The following is a 20,865-nucleotide window of genomic DNA, read 5'->3' on the forward strand; positions in this document are numbered from 1 at the left end:
ATGAGAGCGTTCTGTACTACTGTACTACTGTATACATGTTGCTGTGGTTTAGGAGGGGTTTGATGAGGTCGTAGAGGTCGATGAGAGCGTTCTGTACTACTGTACTACTGTATACATGTTGCTGTTTGGTTTAGGAGGGGTTTGATGTACTACTGTATACATGTTCTGTGGTTTAGAGGGGTTTGATGATGAGAGCGTTCTGTACTACTGTACTACTGTATACATGTTGCTGTGGTTTAGGAGGGGTTTGATGAGGTCGTAGAGGTCGATGAGAGCGTTCTGTACTACTGTACTACTGTATACATGTTGCTGTGGTTTAGGAGGGGTTTGATGAGGTCGTAGAGGTCGATGAGAGCGTTCTGTACTACTGTACTACTGTATACATGTTGCTGTGGTTTAGGAGGGGTTTGATGACTACTGTATACATGTTGCTGTGGTTTAGGAGGGGTTTGATGAGGTCGTAGAGGTCGATGAGAGCGTTCTGTACTACTGTACTACTGTATACATGTTGCTGTGGTTTAGGAGGGGTTTGATGAGGTCGTAGAGGTCGATGAGAGCGTTCTGTACTACTGTACTACTGTATACATGTTGCTGTGGTTTAGGAGGGGTTTGATGAGGTCGTAGAGGTCGATGAGAGCGTTCTGTACTACTGTACTACTGTATACATGTTGCTGTGGTTTACATGTTGCTGTGGTTTAGGAGGGGTTTGATGAGGTCGTAGAGGTCGATGAGAGCGTTCTGTACTACTGTACTACTGTATACATGTTGCTGTGGTTTAGGAGGGGTTTGATGAGGTCGTAGAGGTCGATGAGAGCGTTCTGTACTACTGTACTACTGTATACATGTTGCTGTGGTTTAGGAGGGGTTTGATGAGGTCCTAGAGGTCGACGAGAGCATTCTGCAGGACACGCGGTACGATATGGTGGAGTTCGCAAAGAAATACTTTAGACAACCGGCTGCTAAGGGGTAAGCACACATACACCATTCATACACACATACAACACACACCACCACACACACACACACACACATTAAACGCACACATACACCATTCATACACACATACAACACACACCACTCACACACACATCAAACACACACACACACACACACACATCAAACACACACACACACACACACACACACACACACACATTAAACACACACACCACTCACACACCTTCCACTGTGTCCCTCAGAAGTGAGTGTTTATCTGTGGTTCCTCCCCACAGGGCCTCTGTGAAGTCCAAGAAGCCCAAAGACACCAGAGATCCCTTTGAAATGGTCAGGTTCTCCAAGGTAACACATTATAACACATTATAACACTTTAAAATACATTATAACACTTTAAAATACATTGTAACACATCAGGTTCTCCAAGGTAACACATTATAACACATCAGGTTCTCCAAGGTAACACATCATAACACATTATAACACATCAAGGTCTCCAAGGTAACACATAATAACACATTATAACACATTATAATACAATATAACACATTATAACACATCAAGTTCCCCCAGATAACACATTATAACACATTATAACACATTATAACAAATTATAACACATTATAACACATTATAACACATTATAATACATTATAACACATTATCACACATCAAGGTCTCCAAGGTAACACATTATAACACATTATAACACATTATAACACATTATAACACATTATAACACATCAGGTTCTCCAAGGTAACACATTATAACACATTATAACACATTATAACACATTATAACACATTATAACACATTATAACACATCAGGTTCTTCAAGGTAACACATTATAACACATTATAATACATTATAACACATTATAACACATCATAACACATTATAACACATCAGGTTCTCCAAGGTAACACATTATAACACATTATAACACATTATAGCACATCAGGTTCTCCAAGGTAACACAATATAAAACCTTATAACACATTATAACACATTATAACACATCAGGTTCTCCAAGGTAACACAATATAAAACCTTATAACACATTATAACACATTATAACACATCAGGTTCTCCAAGGTAACACAATATAAAACCTTGTAACACATTACGTTTTCCAAGGTGACCAGGTAACACTCTTATCTATAAATGTAAATGAGTGTATATGTTGTAATTCTTTATAGCACATTATAACACATCAAGTTCTCCAAGGTAACACATTATAACACATTATAACACATTATAACACATTATAACACATTATAACACATCATAACACATTATAACACATCAAGTTCTCCAATATAACACATTATAACACATCAAGTTCTCCAAGGTAACACATTATAACACATTATAACACATTATAACACATTATAACACATTATAACACATTATAACACATTATAACACATTATAACACATTATAACACATTATAACACATTATAGCACATTATAACACATCAAGTTCTCCAAGGTAACACATTATAACACATTATAACACATTATAACACATTATAACACATTATAACACATCAAGTTCTCCAAGGTAACACATTATAACTTATTATAACACCTACCCTAACTGTTTTATTATACCTCTCATAAGCCTTAAGTAGTTAACTATAGTTCCATTATATCCCCCCAGTCTCTCTCTGATATAGTTCCATTATATCTCTCCCCCCCCCACTGTCTCCACTGTCTGAATCTCTGATAGAGTTCCATTATATCTCCCCCCCTCCACTGTCTGAATCTCTGATAGAGTTCCATTATATCCCCCGTCTCCACTGTCTGAATCTCTGATAGAGTTCCATTATATCCCCCCAGTCTCCACTGTCTGAATCTCTGATAGAGTTCCATTATATCCCCCCAGTCTCTCTCTGATATAGTTCCATTATATCTCTCCCCCCCAGTCTCCACTGTCTGAATCTCTGATAGAGTTCCATTATATCCCCCCGTCTCCACTGTCTGAATCTCTGATAGAGTTCCATTATATCTCCCCCTCCAGTCTCCACTGTCTGAATCTCTGATAGAGTTCCATGATATCCCCCCAGTTCCATCTATATCATATAGTTCCATTATATCTCCCCCCCAGTCTCCACTGTCTGAATCTCTGATAGAGTTCCATTATATCCCCCCCCAGTCTCCACTGTCTGAATCTCTCATAGAGTTCCATTATATCCCCCCCAGTCTCCACTGTCTGAATCTCTCATAGAGTTCCATTATAGTCCCCCAGTCTCCACTGTCTGAATCTCTGATAGAGTTCCATTATATCTCTCCACCCCCCAGTCTCCACTGTCTGAATCTCTGATAGAGTTCACTGATCCTGCTATGAACAGAGTGGCTACAGACATCTTCCTATGTAAGTTATATTTCACACTATGTCATGCTATGCCCATGCTTTGTCATGCTATGTCGTGCTATGTCATTTTATGCCTTTTTCATGTCATTTCATGTCATGGGCCGTTATGTTAAGTCATGGTATGTCATGTCCTACTATGTCCTGCTATGTCACGGTATGTCCTGCTATGTCATGTTCATAGCGGTGATGCGTTTTATGGGCGACCACCCCCTGAAGGGCCTGACAGAACAAGAAGTAGTCAACACCTTCCTGAAGGTAACACCCACACCGTTAACAGTTGGTGGTTTTGTGTTGTGTTTCCGGCGTCTGTGTGATGTGTGCGTTCTCCTTCTCTCCAGCTGATTGGACAGTTTGGTCTGATGAAGGATGAAGCCTACTGTCAAATCCTCAAACAGATTACAGGAAACACCAGCTCTAAACCGTAAGACCCTAACTCTAACCCCTTGACCTCTGACCCTACTGTCAAATCCTCAAACAGATTACAGGAAACACCAGTTCTAAACTGTAAGACCCTAACTCTAACCCCTGACCTCTGAACTCTGACCCTACTGTCAAATCCTCAAACAGATTACAGGAAACACCAGTTCTAAACTGTAAGACCCTAACTCTAATCACTGACCTTTAACCCCTGACCTCTAACCCCTGACCTCTAACTCTAATCCTGACCTCTGACTCTGACCTCTAACCTTGAACCTCTAACCTTTAGGGACAGTTGTCAGCGTGGCTGGAGGATGCTTTACATCCTGACTGCGTTCCATCGCTGCTCTGAGGTCCTGAAGCCCTTCCTGTTGAAGTTCCTACAGAACGCCTCCCTTAGTCAGGGAGTAGTGTTTCAGGGTAGGTGTCTTCCTGTTCCAGGGTAGGTGTCTTCCTGTTCCAGGGTAGGTGTCTTCCTGTTCCAGGGTAGGTGTCTTCCTGTTTCAGGGTAGGTATCTTCCTGTTTCAGGGTAGGTATCTTCCTGTTTCAGGGTAGGTGTCTTCCTGTTTCAGGGTAGATGTCTTCCTGTTTCAGGGTGGGTGCCTTCCTGTTTCAGGGTAGGTGTCTTCCTGTTTCAGGGTTGGTGTCTTCCTGTTCTAGGGTAGGTGTCTACCTGTTTCAAGGGTAGGTGTCTTCCTGTTTCAGGGTAGGTGTCTTCCTGTTCCAGGGTAGGTGTCTTCCTGTTCCAGGGTAGGTGTCTTCCTGTTCCAGGGTAGGTGTCTTCCTGTTTCAGGGTAGGTGTCTTCCTGTTTCAGGGTTGCTGTCTTCCTGTTCTAGGGTAGGTGTCTACCTGTTTCAAGGTAGGTGTCTTCCTGTTTCAGGGTAGGTGTCTTCCTGTTCCAGGGTAGGTGTCTTCCTGTTCCAGGGTAGGTGTCTTCCTGTTCCAGGGTAGGTGTCTTCCTGTTCCAGGGTAGGTGTCTTCCTGTTCCAGGGTAGGTGTCTTCCTGTTCCAGGGTAGATGTCTTCCTGTTCCAGGGTAGGTGTCTTCCTGTTCCAGGGTAGGTATCTTCCTGTTTCAGGGTGGGTGTCTTCCTGTTTCAGGGTAGGTGTCTTCCTGTTTCAGGGTAGGTGTGTTCCTGTTCCAGGGTAGGTGTCTTCCTGCTCCAGGGTAGATGTCTTCCTGTTTCAGGGTAGGTGTCTTCCTGTTTCAGGGTAGGTGTCTTCCTGTTTCAGGGTAGGTGTCTTCCTGTTTCAGGGTAGGTGTCTTCCTGTTTCAGAATAGGTATATTGTTAGTGTCTAGTCTCCAGGTAATGGTGCTGTGTATTGATAGGTATATTGTTAACGTCTATTCTCCAGGTAATGTCTCTGTGTATTGATAGGTATATCAACTTTTCCCCTGATGCCTTGAGATGGATGAAGTCATACCTTGAAGGCAGAACTGAGTGTGTCAGAGTGAGCAATGAGCTGTCGCCCACTCGTAGTTATGATGTGGGCGTGCCCCAAGGGTCAATAATGGGGCTCCTCTTGTTCAGCCTGTACATTAATGATCTGCCTTCTGTCTGTACTGGGTCTGAAGTTCAAATGTATGCAGATGATACAGTGATATATGTGCATGCAAAGAGCAAACAACAAGCTGCACAGAACTCACTACTGTAATGGTCCAGGTTACAAAGTGGCTCAGTGACTCGTGTTTGCATCTCAATGTGAAAAAAACTATTTGCATGTTCTTCACAAAGAGGGCAACAGATGCTACTGAGCCAGATGTCTATGTGTCAGGGGAGAAGCTCCAGGTGGTATCTGATGCTACTGAGCCAGATGTCTGTGTGTCAGGGGAGAAGCTCCAGGTGGTATCTGATGCTACTGAGCCAGATGTCTATGTGTCAGGGGAGAAGCTCCAGGTGGTATCTGATGCTACTGAGCCAGGTGTCTATGTGTCAGGGGAGAAGCTCCAGGTGGTATCTGATGCTACTGAGCCAGATGTCTGTGTGTCAGGGGAGAAGCTCCAGGTGGTATCTGATTTTAAGTACCTTGGCATCATACTTGATTCCAACCTCTCGTTTAAAAAGCATGTGAAAAAGGTAATTCAAATAACCAAATTCAACCTAGCTAATTTCCGATTTATACGAAATTGTTTGACTACAGAGGTAGCAAAACTGTACTTCAAATCTATGATACTCCCCCACTTAACATACTGCTTGACTAGTTGGGCCCAAGCTTGCTGTACAACATTAAAACCTATTCAGTCTGTCTACAAACAGGCTCTCAAAGTGCTTGATAGGAAGCCCAATAGCCATCATCATTGTCACATCCTTAGAAAGCATGAGCTCTTGAGTTGGGAAAATCTTGTGCAATACACCGACGCATGTCTTTTATTCAAGTTCCTAAATGGCCTGGCTCCTCCCCCTCCACTCAGTATTTTTGTTAAACAGAAAACCCAGACATATGGCAGCAGATCCACAAGGTCTGCCATGAGAGGTGACTGTATAGTTCCCCTAAGGAAAAGCACCTTTAGTAAATCTGCATTCTCTGTGAGAGCTTCCCATGTCTGGAATACACTGCCATCAGACACACATAACTGCACCACATATCACACTTTCACAAAATGCATGAAGACATGGCTAAAGGTCAATCAGATTTGTGAACATGGTCTCTAGCTGTGTGTTGCCGCTCTCCATGTTGTCTGTTGTCTGTAGCTTGTGAGGTGTGGAAACACTTTGTTGCTTTTATGAGTTTTTTTGCTCTCCTATGTTGCTCTGTCTGTATGCTTTTTGTCCTATGTTGCTCTGTCTGTATGCTATGTCTTGCTTGTCCTATGTTGCTCTGTCTGTATGCTATGTCTTGCTTGTCCTATGTTGCTATGTCTTGCTTGTTCTATGTTGCTATTGTCTATATTGTAATTGTTTTTAATAACCTGCCCAGGGACTGCGGTTGAAAATTAGCCGGCTGGCTAAAACCGGCACTTTTACTGAAACGTTGATTAATGTGCACTGTCCCTGTAAAAATAAAAATAAACTCAACTCAACTCAATATTGTTAATGTGTATTCTCCAGGTACTATCTCTGTGTATTGATAGGTATATTGTTAACGTGTTCTCCATAGGCATATCAAAGGCTTGTGAGCAGAACCTGAGGAAGACCTATCGGTACGGAGGACGCATCATTCCTCCCAGCAGCATGGAACTGAAAGCTACGGTGGTTAGTTCTGACCTTTCACGCCTAACTCCTAACCTTAACCCCTTACCCCTGGTCCTTACCCTTGACCTCTGACCTGTGGTGCACAGTAATGATCACTAGCATTGGAACATTCCCCCCAAATTTAGTACGAACGTTTCTAAATAACCAGCTAGCTAAATTTACAAATAGTTTGGATAGCGTATGACCTCTGTCTTACCCCTGACCTCTAATGTCTAACCCCTGACCTCTAATGACTTACCCCTGATCTCTAATGTCTAACCCCTGACCTCTAATGTCTTACCCCTGACCTCTAATGTCTAACCCCTGACCTCTAATGTCTAACCCCTGACCTCTAACATCTCACCCCTGACCTCTAACGTCTAACCTCTGACCTCTATGTCTAACCCCTGACCTCTGATGTCTAACCTCTAACGTCTAACCCCTGACCTCAACTGTCTAACCCCTGACCTCTAATGTCTGAACCCTGACGTCTAATGTCTAACACCTGACCTCTAATGTATAAGCCCTGACCTCTGACATCCAACCCCTGACCTCTAATGTCTAACCCCTGATCTCTAATGTCTAACCCCTGACCTCTAATGTCTAACCCCTGACCTCTAAAGTCTAACCCCTGACCTCTAAAGTCTAACCCCTGACCTCTAATGTCTAATTCCTGACCTCTAATGTCTATCCCCTGATCTCTACAGTTTAACCCCTGACCTCTAATGTCTAACCCCTGATGTCTAACCCCTGACCTCTACTGTCTAACCCCTGACCTCTACTGTCTAACCCCTGACCTCTACTGTCTAACCCCTGACGTCTAACCCCTGACCTCTAATGTCTAAGCCCTGACCTCTAATGTATAAGCCCTGACCTCTGACATCCAACCCCTGACCTCTAATGTCTAACCCCTGATCTCTAATGTCTAACCCCTGACCTCTAATGTCTAACCCCTGACCTCTAAAGTCTAACCCCTGACCTCTAATGTCTAACCCCTGACCTCTAATGTCTAATTCCTGACCTCTAATGTCTATCCCCTGATCTCTACAGTTTAACCCCTGACCTCTAATGTCTAACCCCTGATGTCTAACCCCTGACCTCTACTGTCTAACCCCTGACCTCTACTGTCTAACCCCTGACGTCTAACCCCTGACCTCTAATGTCTAAGCCCTGACCTCTAATGTCTAATTCCTGACCTCTAATGTCTAACCCCTGACCTCTAATGTCTAATTCCTGACCTCTAATGTCTATCCCCTGATCTCTACAGTTTAACCCCTGACCTCTAATGTCTAACCCCTGATGTCTAACCCCTGACCTCTACTGTCTAACCCCTGACCCTAAAGTCTAACCCCTGACCTCTAACCCCTGACCTCTAAAGTCTAACCCCTGACCTCTACTGTCTAACCCCTGACCTCTAACCCCTGACCTCTAATGTCTAAGCCCTGACCTCTACTTTCTAACCCCTGACCTCTAATGTCTAACCGCTGAGCTCTAATGTCTAATTCCTGACCTCTAATGTCTATCCCCTGATCTCTACAGTTTAACCCCTGACCTCTACTGTCTAACCCCTGACCTCTCTAACCCCTGTCTAACCCCTGACCTCTACTGTCTAACCCCTAACCTCTAATGTCTAACCCCTGACGTCTAACCCCTGACCTCTACTGTTAACCCCTGACCTCTAACATCTAACCCCTGACCTCTAATGTCTAACCCCTGATCTCTAATGTCTAACCCCTGACCTCTAATGTCTAACCCCTGACCTCTAATGTCTAACCTGTCTAACCCCTGACCTCTAATGTCTAACCCCTGACCTCTAATGTCTAACCCCTGACCTCTAATGTCTAACCCCTGACCTCTAATGTCTAACCCCTGACCTCTAATGTCTAACCCCTGACCTCTAATGTCTAACCCCTGACCTCTAATGTCTAACCCCTGACCTCTAATGTCTAATAACCCCTGATCTCTACAGTTTAACCCCTGACCTTTAATGTCTAACACCTGACGTCTAACCCCTGACCTCTACTGGTTAGTCCCTGACCTCTAATGTCTAACCCCTGATCTCTACAGTTTAACCCCTGACCTCTAATGTCTAACCCCTGATGTCTAACCCCTGACCTCTACTGTCTAACCCCTGACCTCTACTGTCTAACCCCTGACCTCTAAAGTCTAACCCCTGACCTCTACTGTCTAACCCCTGACGTCTAACCCCTGACCTCTAATGTCTAAGCCCTGACCTCTACTTTCTAACCCCTGACCTCTAATGTCTAACCGCTGAGCTCTAATGTCTAATTCCTGACCTCTAATGTCTATCCCCTGATCTCTACAGTTTAACCCCTGACCTCTACTGTCTAACCCCTGACCTCTAAAGTCTAACCCCTGACCTCTAAAGTCTAACCCCTAACCTCTACTGTCTAACCCCTGACGTCTAACCCCTGACCTCTACTGTTTAACCCCTGACCTCTAACATCTAACCCCTGACCTCTAATGTCTAACCCCTGATCTCTAATGTCTAACCCCTGACCTCTAATGTCTAACCCCTGACCTCTAATGTCTAACCTCTAACGTCTAACCCCTGACCTCTAATGTCTAACCCCTGACCTCTGATGTCTAACCCCTGACCTCTGATGTCTAACCCCTGACCTCTAATGTCTAACCCCTGACCTCTAATGTCTAACCCCTGACCTCTAATGTCTAACCCCTGACCTCTAATGTCTAACCCCTGACCTCTACTGTCTAACCCCTGACCTCTACTGTCTAACCCCTGACCTCTAATGTCTAACCCCTGACCTCTAATGTCTAACCCCTAACCTCTAATGTCTAACCCCTGATCTCTACAGTTTAACCCCTGACCTTTAATGTCTAACACCTGACGTCTAACCCCTGACCTCTACTGGTTAGTCCCTGACCTCTAATGTCTAACCCCTGATCTCTACTGTCTAACCGCTGACCTCTACTGTCTAACCCCTGACCTCTAACAGGCGGGGAGGAGCTCCAAGCGACAACTGTTCCTGTTCCCAGGAGGCATCGAACGGCACCTGAAGATCAAGACGTGCTCTGTGAGTCTCCTAGACTGTGTCTGTTCCCTTCTGTCTCTGAGTCTACTAGACTGTGTCTGTTCCCTTCTGTCTCTGAGTCTACTAGACTGTGTCTGTTCCCTTCTGTCTCTGTCAGTCTCCTAGACTGTGTTCTGTCTCTGAGTCTAGTCTTCTGTGTCTGTTCCCCTCTCTCAGTCTACTCTGTGTCTCTGTCAGTATCTGTGTCTGTTCCCTTCTGTCTGAGTCTACTAGACTGTGTTCTGTCTCTGAGTCTCTAGACTGTTCTGTTCCCTTCTGTCTCAGTGTCTACTAGGATGATGTTCTATCAGTCTCTGACTGTTCTGTTTCTGTATATCTCTCTCTGTGTATTACAGTGGGTTCTGATCATGTTCTGTTGTGTGTAACTCTGTGTATTACAGTGGGTTCTGATCATGTTCTGTTGTGTGTAACTCTGTGTATTACAGTGGGTTCTGATCATGTTCTGTTGTGTGTAACTCTGTGTATTACAGTGGGTTCTGATCATGTTCTGTTGTGTGTAACTCTGTGTATTACAGTGGGTGCTGATCATTTGTCCTCCTGTGCTGCAGGTGGCGCTGGACGTGATAGAGGAGCTGTGTTACGAGATGGGTCTACACAGACTGGAGGCCGTTGACGAGTACGCTGTCTTCCTGGTCACAAAAAGAGGTTTACACACACACACACACACACACACACACACACACACACACACACACACAGACACACAGACACACACACCACATTGTCAGACTGTCCATACGTCCGTCCGTCCGTCCGTGTGTGTGTGTGTATCTCTGTGTCTCAGACACTATCTCAGACAGTCTGTCTGTCTGTCTGTCTGTCTATCTATCTACAGGTCAGACTGTCCATACTTTAATATTACAGTTTGTGTTTGTGTGTCTGTCTGTCCGTCTGCAGGTGAGAATGTCCGTCCCCTCAATAAGAGGGAGTACATCCTGGACATTGCTACGGAGGCGGAGCCAATGGACTGTAACTACAGCCTGTGGTTCAGGAGGGTCATCTGGACACAGACGCTCAAATTTGACAACGAGCTCTGTGTCACCATGCATTATAACCAGGTATAATAACCAACTCTGCCTTACCATGCATTATAACCAGGTTTAACAACACTATGATGCATTATAATCAGGTATAATAACCAGATCTGCCTTACCATGCATTATAACAAGGTATAACAACACTATGAAGCATTATAACCAGGTATGACAACACTGTGATGCATTATAACCAGGTATAACAACACTTTGAAGCATTATAACCAGGTATAACAACACTGTGATGCATTATAACCAGGTATAACAACACTATGGAGCAATATAACAAGGTATAACAACACTATGATGCATTATAGCCAGGTATAACAACACTATGATGCATTATAACCAGGTATAACAACACTATGAAGCATTATAACCAGGTATAACAACACTGTGATGCATTATAACCAGGTATAACAACACTATAGAGCATTATAATCAGGTATAACAACACTGTGATGCATTATAACCAGGTATAACAACACTATGAAGCATTATAACCAGGTATAACAACACTATGATGCATTATAACCAGGTATAACAACACTATGATGCATTATAACCAGGTATAACAACACTATGGAGCAATATAACAAGGTATAACAACACTGTGATGCATTATAACCAGGTATAACAACACTATGAAGCATTATAACCAGGTATAACAACACTGTGATGCATTATAACCAGGTATAACACTATGATGCATTATAACCAGGTATAACAACACTATGAAGCATTATAACCAGGTATAACAACACTATGAAGCATTATAACCAGGTATAACACTATGATGCATTATAACCAGCTATAACAACACTATGATGCATTATAACCAGCTATAACAGTCTGCTCTGTATTTACGATGCTTTATAACAGGTGCTTCCAGACTACCGTAAGGGCTTGATGAACATCCTGCCCAGAGGTAAAGTCTCTGAACAGCTGTTCCTCCAGATCTCTAAACTATCAGCTCTACAACACAGAGCCAAGGACATGACGTTCATACCCAGCATGTAAGAACACATATTACAGTGCATTATGGGGGAGCTGGTTGCTGTGTACAGTGCATTATGGGGGAGCTGGTTGCTGTGTACAGTGAATTATGGGGGAGCTGGTTGCTGTGTACAGTGCATTATGGGGGAGCTGGTTGCTGTGTACAGTGCATTATGGGGGAGCTGGTTGCTGTGTACAGTGCATTATGGGGGAGCTGGTTGCTGTGTACAGTGAATTATGGGGGAGGTGGTTGCCGTGTACAGTGCATTATGGGGGAGCTGGTTGCTGTGTACAGTGCATTATGGGGGAGCTGGTTGCTGTGTACAGTGAATTATGGGGAGCTGGTTGCTGTGTACAGTGGGGGAGCTGGTTGCTGTGTACAGTGCATTATGGGGGAGCTGGTTGCTGTGTACAGTGCATTATGGGGGAGCTGGTTGATGTGTACAGTGCATTATATATAGATATTAAACTATACATTACTAAAGCTGGTTAAACCATGTGTAAACAGTGCATTATGGGGGAGATGCCATTAAACTATATAGATATTAAAGTGCATATAGATATTAAATTATAGAGATATTAAACTATATAGATATTAAACTATATAGATATTAAACTATATAGATATTAAACTATACAGATATTAAACTATACAGATATTAAACTATATAGATATTAAACTATAGAGATATTAAACTATACAGATATTAAACTATACAGATATTAAACTATATAGATATTAAACTATACAGATATTAAACTATAGAGATATTAAACTATACAGATATTAAACTATACAGATATTAAACTATACAGATATTAAACTATAGAGATATTAAACTATAGAGATATTAAACTATAGAGATATTAAACTATACAGATATTAAACTATAGAGATATTAAACTATACAGATATTAAACTATACAGATATTAAACTATACAGATATTTAACCATATATATATTAAACTATACAGAAACGCATTAATAAGAAGGAAAGAAATTCCACAAATTAACTTTTAACAAGGTGCACCTGTTATTTGAAATGCATTCCAGGTGACTACCTCATGAAGCTGGTTGAGAGAATGCCAAGAGTGTGCAAAGCTGTCATCATGCAAAGGGAGGCAATTTGAAGAATCTAAAATCTAAAATATATTTTGCTTTGTTTAATACTTTTTTGGTTACTACATGATTCCATATGTGTTATTTCATAGTGTTGATGTCTTCACTATTATTCAACAATGTAGAAAATAGTAAAAAATAAATAAAAACCCTTGAATGAGTAGGTGTTCTAATACTTTTGACTGGTACTGTAAATATTCAGACCATTTACTCAGTACTTTGTTGAAGCACCTTTGGCAGCGATTACAGCCTAGAGTCTTCTTGGGTATGACGCTACAAGCTTGGCACACCTGTATTTTGGGAGTTTCCCCCATTCTTCTCTGCAGATCCTCTCAAGCTCTGTCATGTTGGATGGGGAGAGTCGCTGCACAGCTATTTTCAGGTCTCTCCAGAGATGTTCCATCAAATTCAAGTCCGGGCTCTGGCTGGGCCACTCAAGGACATTCAGAGACTTGTCCCGAAGCCACTCCTGCGTTGTCTTGGCTGTGTGCTTAGGGTCATTGTTCTGTTGAAAGGTGAACCTTCGCCCCAGTCTGAGATCTGGAGCGCTCTGGAGCAGGTTTTCATCAAAGATCTCTCTGTACTTTGCTCCGTTCATCTTTCCCTCGATCCTGACTAGTCTCCCAATCCGACCGCTGAAAAACATCCCCACAGCAAAATGCTTCCACCACCATGTTTCACCGTAGGGATGGTGCCAGGTTTCCTCCAGATGTTTCCTCCAGACTTGGCACTCAGGCCAAATAGTTCAATCATGGTTTCATCAGACCAGAGAATCTTGTTTCTCATGGTCTGAGAGTCCTTAATTAATAACAATGTGTTTTTGCTTTTTGTCATTACAGGGTATTGTGATGTCATTATGGGGTATTGTGATGTCATTATGGGGTATTGTGATGTCATTATGAGGTATTGTGATATCATTATGGGCTATTGTGTATGGATTAATGAGGACAAAATGTAATATAATCCATTTCAGAATAAGGCTGTAACGTAACAAAATGTAATATAATCCATTTCAGAATAAGGCTGTAACGTAACAAAATGTGGAAAAGAGAATGGGTCAGAATACTTTCCAAATGCATGTATATATATAGGGGTTATTATCACTGTATATATAGGGGTTATTATCACTGTATATATAGGGTTTATTATCACTGTATATAGGGGTTATTATCACTGTATACAGCAACACCTCTCCCATAAGTGAATACACTTCATCATCTCTATGTAATCTCTCCATCATCTCTCCGTAATCTCTATGTAATCTCTCCATCATCTCTCCATCATCTCTATGTAATCTCTCCATCATCTCTCCATCATCTCTATGTAATCTCTCCATCATCTCTCCATAATCTCTATGTAATCTCTCCATCATCTCTATGTAATCTCTCCATCATCTCTGTGTAATCTCTCCATCATCTCTCCATCATCTCTATGTAATCTCTCCATCATCTCTCCATCATCTCTATGTAATCTCTCCATCATCTCTGTGTAATCTCTCCATCATCTCTCCGTAATATCTCCATCATCTTAATGTAATCTCTATGTAATCTCTCCATCATCTCTCCGTAATCTCTATGTAATCTCTCCATCACCTCTCCGTAATCTCTATGTAATCTCTCCATCATCTCTCCATAATCTCTATGTAATCTCTCCATCATCTCTCCATTATCTCTATGTAATCTCTCCATCATCTCTCCATCATCTCTGTGTAATCTCTCCATCATCTCTCCATTATCTCTATGTAATCTCTCCATCATTTTAATTATCTCTATGTAATCTCTCCATCATCTCTCCATCATCTCTATGTAATCTCTCCATCATCTCTCCATCATCTGTGTAATATCTCCATCATCTCTCCGTAATATCTCCATCATTTTAATGTAAACTCTATGTAATCTCTCCATCATCTCTCCGTAATCTCTATGTAATCTCTCCATCATCTCTCCGTAATCTCTCCATCATCTCTATGTAATCTCTCTGTAATCTCTAAGTAATTTTCCAGCATCTCTCCATAATCTCTATGTATCTCTCCGTAATCTCTATGTAATCTCTCCATCATCTCTCCGTAATCTCTCCATCATCTCTATGTAATCTCTCTGTAATCTCTAAGTAATTTTCCAGCATCTCTCCATAATCTCTATGTAATTTCACGAATCTCTCTGTAATCTCTACATCATCTCTGCATCATCTCTATGTAATCTCTACGTAATCTCTATGTAATCTCTATATCATCTCTATGTAACCGCTCTAATCTCTCTGTAATCTCTCCATCATCTCTATGTAATCTATCTGTAATCTCTACATAATCTCTCCATCATCTCTATGTAATCTCTCCATCATCTCTATGTAATCTCTCCATCATCTCTATGTAATCTCTCTATAATCTCTCTGTCATCTCTATGTAATCTCTCTGTGATCTCTAAGAAATCTCTCCATCATCTCTCCATCATCTCTATGTAATCTCTCTAATCTCTCTGTAATCTCTACGTCATCGCTCCATCATCTCTATGTAATCTCTACGTAATCTCTATGTAATCTCTATGTAATATCTCCATCATCTCTATGTAATCTCTACGTAATCTCTATGTAATCTCTCTATCATCTCTATGTAATCTCTCTGTAATTCTCCATCATCTCTATGTAATCTCTACGTCATCTCTATGTAATCTCTATATCATCTCTATGTAATCTCTCTGTAATCTCTCCATCATCTCTATGTAATCTCTCTATTATCTCAAAGTAATCTCTCCATCATCTCTATGTAATCTCTCTGTAATCTCGCCATCATCTCTATGTAATCTCTCCATCATCTCTATGTAATCTCTCTAATCTCTCTGTAATCTCTACATCATCGCTCCATCATCTCTATGCAATCTCTACGTAATCTCTCTGTAATCTCTCCATCATCTCTCTGTAATCTCTCTGTAATCTCTCTGTAATCTCTATGCCATCTCTCTGTAATCTCTCCATCATCTCTATGTAATCTCTCCATCATCTCTATGTAACCTCTACGTAATCTCTAAGTAATCTCTCCATCATCTCTCCATCATCTCTATGTAATCTCTATGTAATCTCTCCATCATCTCTATGTAATCTCTCATCATCTCTATGTAATCTCTCTATCATCTCTATGTAATCTCTCCATTATCTCTAAATAATCTCTATGTAATCTCTCTGTAATCTCTATGTCATCTCTATGTAATCTCTCCATCATCTCTATGTAATCTCTATGTAATCTCTCCATCATCTCTCCACCATCTCTATGTAATCTCTCTAATCTCTAAGTAATTTTCCATCATCTCCATGTAATCTCTCTGTAATCTCTCCATCATCTCTATGTAATTTCACTAATCTCTCTGTAATCTCTACGTCATCTCTCCATCATTTCTATGTAATCTCTATGTAATCTCTCCATCATCTCTATGTAATCTCTATGTCATCTCTATGTAATCTCTCTGTAATCTCTACGTCATCTATATGTAATCTCTCTGTACACTCTCCATCGTCTCTATGTCATCCCTTTGTAATCTCTCTGTAATGTAATCTCTGTCATCTATCTGTAATCTCTCCATCATATGTCTGTAATCTCTCTGTAATCTCTCCATCATATGTCTGTAATCTCTCTGTAATCTCTCCATCATCTATCTGTAATCTCTCCATCATCTCTCTGTAATCTCTACGTCATCTCTCCATCATCTCTGTAATCTCTATTTAATCTCTATGTAATCTCTATGTAATCTCTCCATCATCTCTATGTAATCTCTATGTAATCTCTCTATCATCTCTATGTCATCTCTATGCGATCTTTACATAATCCCTACATCATCTCTATGTAATCTCTATGTAATATCTACATCATCTCTATGTAATCTCTCTGTCATCTCTATGTAATCTCTGTCATCTCTCCATCATCTCTATGTCATCTCTTCGTCATCTCTATGTCATCTCTCCGTCATCTCTCCGTCATCTCTATGTCATCTTTATGTAATACCTCCGTAATCTTTTTGTCATCTCTATGTAATCTCTCCGTCATCTCTATGTCATCTCTATGTCATCTTTATGTAATACCTCCGTAATCTTTTTGTCATCTCTATGTCATCTCTCCGTCATCTTTTTGTCATCTCTATGTCATCTCTCCGTCATCTTTTTGTCATCTCTATGTAATCTCTCCGTCATCTTTATGACATCTCTATGTCATCTGTCCGTCATCTTTACGTCATCTCTATGTAATCTCTGTAATCTCTGTGTCATCTATATGTAATCTCTATGTCATCCCTATGTAATCTCTATGTCATCCCTATGTAATCTCTATGTCATCTCTCCATCATGTCAATGAATGTAAAAAAAAACAACCTAGAACTGAGAAACATTGAAAATATATATACATACATTTTTATCCTGTATCCTTTCTCTCGCCAGCCATGAGTTGTCGGAGTACATCCCCCACCTTCTGTTTGGGAAGCAGCCCCCCCAGGCATGGGTCACTATGGTAACGCAGCACATGCAACAGGTCCAGACCCTCAACCCGCACCAGGCCAAAGCTCAGTTTCTGGGTACGACACAGACCTAACACACACTAATACACATACAATACATATACAAAAGTATGTGGACACCCCTTAGTGGATTCGGCTATTTCAGCCACACCCATTGCTGACAGGTGTATCAAATCGAGCACACAGCCATGCAATCTCCATAGACAAACATTGGCAGTAGAATAGCCTTTACTGAAGAGCTCAGTGATTTCAACGTAGCTCTGTCATAGGATGCCACCTTTCCAACAAGTCAGTCCGTCACATTTCTGTTCTGCTAGAGCTGCCCTCGGTCAACTGTAAGTGCTGTTATTGTGAAGTGGAAACGTCTAGGAGCAACAACGGTTCAGTAGCAAAGTGGTAGGACACACAAGCTCACAGAACGGAACCGCCGAGTGGTAGGCCACACAACCTCACAGAATGGGACCGCCGAGTGGTAGGCCACACAACCTCACAGAATGGGACCGCCGAGTGGTAGGCCACACAACCTCACAGAATGGGACCGCCGAGTGGTAGGTCACACAACCTCACAGAATCGGACCGCCGAGTGGTAGGCCACACAATCTCACAGAATGGGACCGCCGAGTGGTGGGCCACACAACCTCACAGAACAGGACCGCCGAGTGGTAGGACACACAAGCTCACAGAACGAGACCGCAGAGTGGTAGGACACACAAGCTCACAGAATGGAAGGCTGCTGAAGCATACAGTGGGGCAAAAAAGTATTTAGTCAGCCACCAATTGTGCAAGTTCTCCCACTTGGAGGAATGGGCCAAAATACCAGCAACAGTGTGTGAAAACCTTGTGAAGACTTACAGAAAACGTTTGACCTCTGTCATTGCCAACAAAGGGTATATAACAAAGTATTGAGATAAACTTTTGTTATTGACCAAATACTTATTTTCCACCATAATTTGCAAATAAATTCATTAAATATCCTACAATGTGATTTTCTGGAAAAAAAATTCTCATTTTGTCTGTCATAGTTGAAGTGTACCTATGATGAAAATTACAGGCCTCTCTCATCTTTTTAAGTGGGAGAACTTGCACAATTGGTGGCTGACTAAATACTTTTTTTGCCCCACTGTATAGTGTGTAAACATCATCTGTCCTCGGTTGCAACACATCACTACCGAGTTCCAAACTTTCTCTGGAAGCAACATCAACACAATAAGTGTTCGTAGGGAGCATCATGAAATGGGTTTCCATGGCCGAGCAGCCGCACACAAGCCTGAGATCATCATCATGCTCAATGCCAAGTGTCGGCTGGAGTGATGTACAGCTCACCGCCATTGGGCTGTGGAGCAATGGAAACGCTTTCTATGGAGTGAAAATTAACACTTCACCATCTGGCAGTCCGATGGACGAATCTGGGTTTGGCAGATGCCAGGAGAACGCTACCTGCCCCAATGCATAGTGCCAACTGTAAAGTTTGGTGGAGGAGGAAAAATTATCTGAGGTTGTTTTTCATGGTTCGAACCCCTTAGTTCCAGTGAAGGGAAATCTTAACGCTACAGCATACAATGACCTTCTAGACGATTCTGTGCTTCCAATTTTGTGGCAACAGTTTGTGGAATGCCCTTTCCTGTCTCAGCATGACAATGCCCCCAAGTACAAAGCAAGATCCATAAAGAAATTGTTTGTTGTGATCAGTGTGGGATGAATTGGAACGCCGACTGTGAGCCAGTGCCCAATCAGTGCCCAATTTGACTAATGCTCTTGTGGCTGAATGGAAACAAGTCCCCAGCAATGTTCCAACATCTAGTGGAAAGCCTTCCCAGAAGAGTGGAGGCTGTTATAGCAGCAATGTTCCAACATCTAGTGGAAAGCCTTCCCAGAAGAGTGGAGGCTGTTATAGCAGCAATGTTCCAACATCTAGTGGAAAGCCTTCCCAGAAGAGTGGAGGCTGTTGTAGCAGCAATGTTCCAACATCTAGTGGAAAGTTCCCAGAAGAGTGGAGGCTGTAGAAAGCAGAAGAGTGGAGGCTGTTATAGCAGCAATGTTCCTACATCTAGTGGAAAGCCTTCCCAGAAGAGTGGAGACTGTTATAGCACCAATGTTCCAACATCTAGTGGAAAGCCTTCCCAGAAGAGTGGAGATTGTTATAGCAGCAATGTTCCAACATCTAGTGGAAAGCCTTCCCAGAAGAGTGGAGGCTGTTATAGCAGCAATGTTCCAACATCTAGTGGAAAACCTTCCCAGAAGAGTGGAGGCTGTTATAGCAGCAATGTTCCAACATCTAGTGGAAAGCCTTCCCAGAAGAGTGGAGGCTGTTATAGCAACCTGCTGAGGGGAGGACGGCTCATAATGATGCCATTCCACCTCCAGACATTACCACGAGCCCGTCCCCTCCAATTAAGGTGCCACCAACTTCCTGTGACATACCCACCAGGATATGCTGTGTGTGTGTCTGACTGTGCCCCCCCTCCCCCAGGTCTGGTCAGTGCGTTCCCCATGTTTGGCTCCTCCTTCTTCTACGTTCAGTCTAGCAGCAGTGGCTCCATCTACGCTCCCTGTATCCTGGCTGTCAATCAAAATGGACTGCACTTTCTCAACAAGGACACTCACGTAAGGCCCGCCCACACCGCTCACTAAGTCCCACCCACACCGCTCACTAAGTCCTGCCCACGCTGCTCATTAAGTCCCACCCACTTTGCCCTTGTGTTCCACCCCACACATGCGGTGATCTCACCTGGCTTAAATGGTGCCTCTGGAGACATAACCTCTCTCATCGTCACTCAACGGATAGGTTTACCTCCACTGTACTCACATCCTACCATACCCTTGTTTGTACAATATGCCTTGAATCTATTCTTCCGCGCCCAGAAATCTGCTCCTTTTACTCTCTGTTCTGAACGCACTAGACGACCAGTTCTTATATCCTTTAACCATACCCTCATCCTACTCCTGCTCTGTTCCTCTGGTGATGTGGAGGTTAACTCAGGCCCTGCGTGTCCCCAGGCGCTCTCATTTGTTGACTTCTGTAACCGTAAAAGCCTTGGTTTCATGCATGTCTTGCGTCTAGCCATCCCGGCTCCGGGATCGTGAATACAGCCTCAAGCTCATTACCATAACGCAACGTTAACTATTCATGAAAATCGCAAATGAAATGAAATAAAATGCTAGCTCTCAAGCTTAGCCTTTTGTTAACATTAGAAGCCTCCTCCCTAAATTTGTTTTAC

General features: G+C 42.4%; 1 protein-coding gene across 3 annotated transcripts in view; it reads left to right on the forward strand.

Moving 5' to 3' along the window:
- Positions 1-20,865, forward strand: part of LOC121844784 (unconventional myosin-XV-like) — a 46,051-nt gene that overhangs the window by 18,173 nt on the left and 7,013 nt on the right. For 2 of the 3 annotated variants that reach the window (XR_006082177.1, XM_042315305.1), the window contains exons 11-22: positions 860-966; positions 1,233-1,299; positions 3,262-3,334; positions 3,516-3,589; positions 3,673-3,755; positions 4,041-4,171; positions 6,853-6,947; positions 9,905-9,982; positions 10,549-10,645; positions 10,898-11,058; positions 11,917-12,050; positions 17,571-17,704. Coding sequence is in view for 2 of the 3 variants with exons in the window: in XM_042315305.1 (XP_042171239.1) it covers positions 860-966; positions 1,233-1,299; positions 3,262-3,334; positions 3,516-3,589; positions 3,673-3,755; positions 4,041-4,171; positions 6,853-6,947; positions 9,905-9,982; positions 10,549-10,645; positions 10,898-11,058; positions 11,917-12,050; positions 17,571-17,704 (1,234 nt within the window). In the remaining variant the exon portion in view is untranslated. Of the gene's footprint in view, positions 1-859; positions 967-1,232; positions 1,300-3,261; positions 3,335-3,515; positions 3,590-3,672; positions 3,756-4,040; positions 4,172-6,852; positions 6,948-9,904; positions 9,983-10,548; positions 10,646-10,897; positions 11,059-11,916; positions 12,051-17,570; positions 17,705-20,117; positions 20,252-20,865 lie in introns of all 3 variants that reach the window. The other variant, XM_042315304.1, reaches the window with a different exon arrangement.

Source organism: Oncorhynchus tshawytscha, unplaced genomic scaffold, assembly GCF_018296145.1.
Source record: "Oncorhynchus tshawytscha isolate Ot180627B unplaced genomic scaffold, Otsh_v2.0 Un_contig_976_pilon_pilon, whole genome shotgun sequence".
Taxonomy (NCBI): domain Eukaryota; kingdom Metazoa; phylum Chordata; class Actinopteri; order Salmoniformes; family Salmonidae; genus Oncorhynchus; species Oncorhynchus tshawytscha.